This window comes from Buceros rhinoceros, unplaced genomic scaffold, assembly GCF_000710305.1.
Source record: "Buceros rhinoceros silvestris isolate BGI_N320 unplaced genomic scaffold, ASM71030v1 scaffold20694, whole genome shotgun sequence".
Classification (NCBI taxonomy): Eukaryota; Metazoa; Chordata; class Aves; order Bucerotiformes; family Bucerotidae; genus Buceros; species Buceros rhinoceros.
Window position 1 is genome coordinate 7,039 of NW_010406741.1, and position 372 is coordinate 7,410.

Here is a 372-nt window from a genome sequence, read left to right on the forward strand (position 1 = left end):
CCCTCCCCCGCTACGACGGGCACGCGTTCAGGAGCCGCCGAGATCGCGTTCGCGCTGTCGTTGCCATCCGGCAGTGCAAGTGCCGGGGGTAGCAGGGAGCTGCAGATGGGGCTGCTGCAGGACCCCCGCCAGACTGTCTGTAGGATATGTAAATGAGAAAAGGCTATTTTTTGAATAAAAGCTATTTTAAAGAGTGCTTATTTAAAAGAACCCTCTACAAAAGGTTTTGCACCTTGTAAAATAAACATCAGGGGCAATTCGCAGCTCCTCGGGGTTCCGCTGTGCAGCTCCGCAGCCCCTCCGCCTGCCCAGGCATCCCAGGGGGATGCAGCGGGTGGAGGGATCCGGCCGTCTGGCACAGGCTGGGGGCCG

The 372-nt window shown here is 58.6% G+C and overlaps 1 protein-coding gene across 1 annotated transcript in view; it reads left to right on the forward strand.

Moving 5' to 3' along the window:
* The window catches only part of LOC104491778, a gene marked incomplete at its 5' end in the record, with an annotated part of 5,969 nt that extends 5,877 nt beyond the window's left edge, over window positions 1-92 (forward strand). Inside the window, one exon of the mRNA XM_010134246.1 lies at window positions 5-92. Coding sequence (XP_010132548.1) covers window positions 5-92 — 88 coding nt within the window. The remainder of the gene's footprint in view (window positions 1-4) is intronic.
* Between the last annotated feature and the right edge of the window lie 280 nt (window positions 93-372).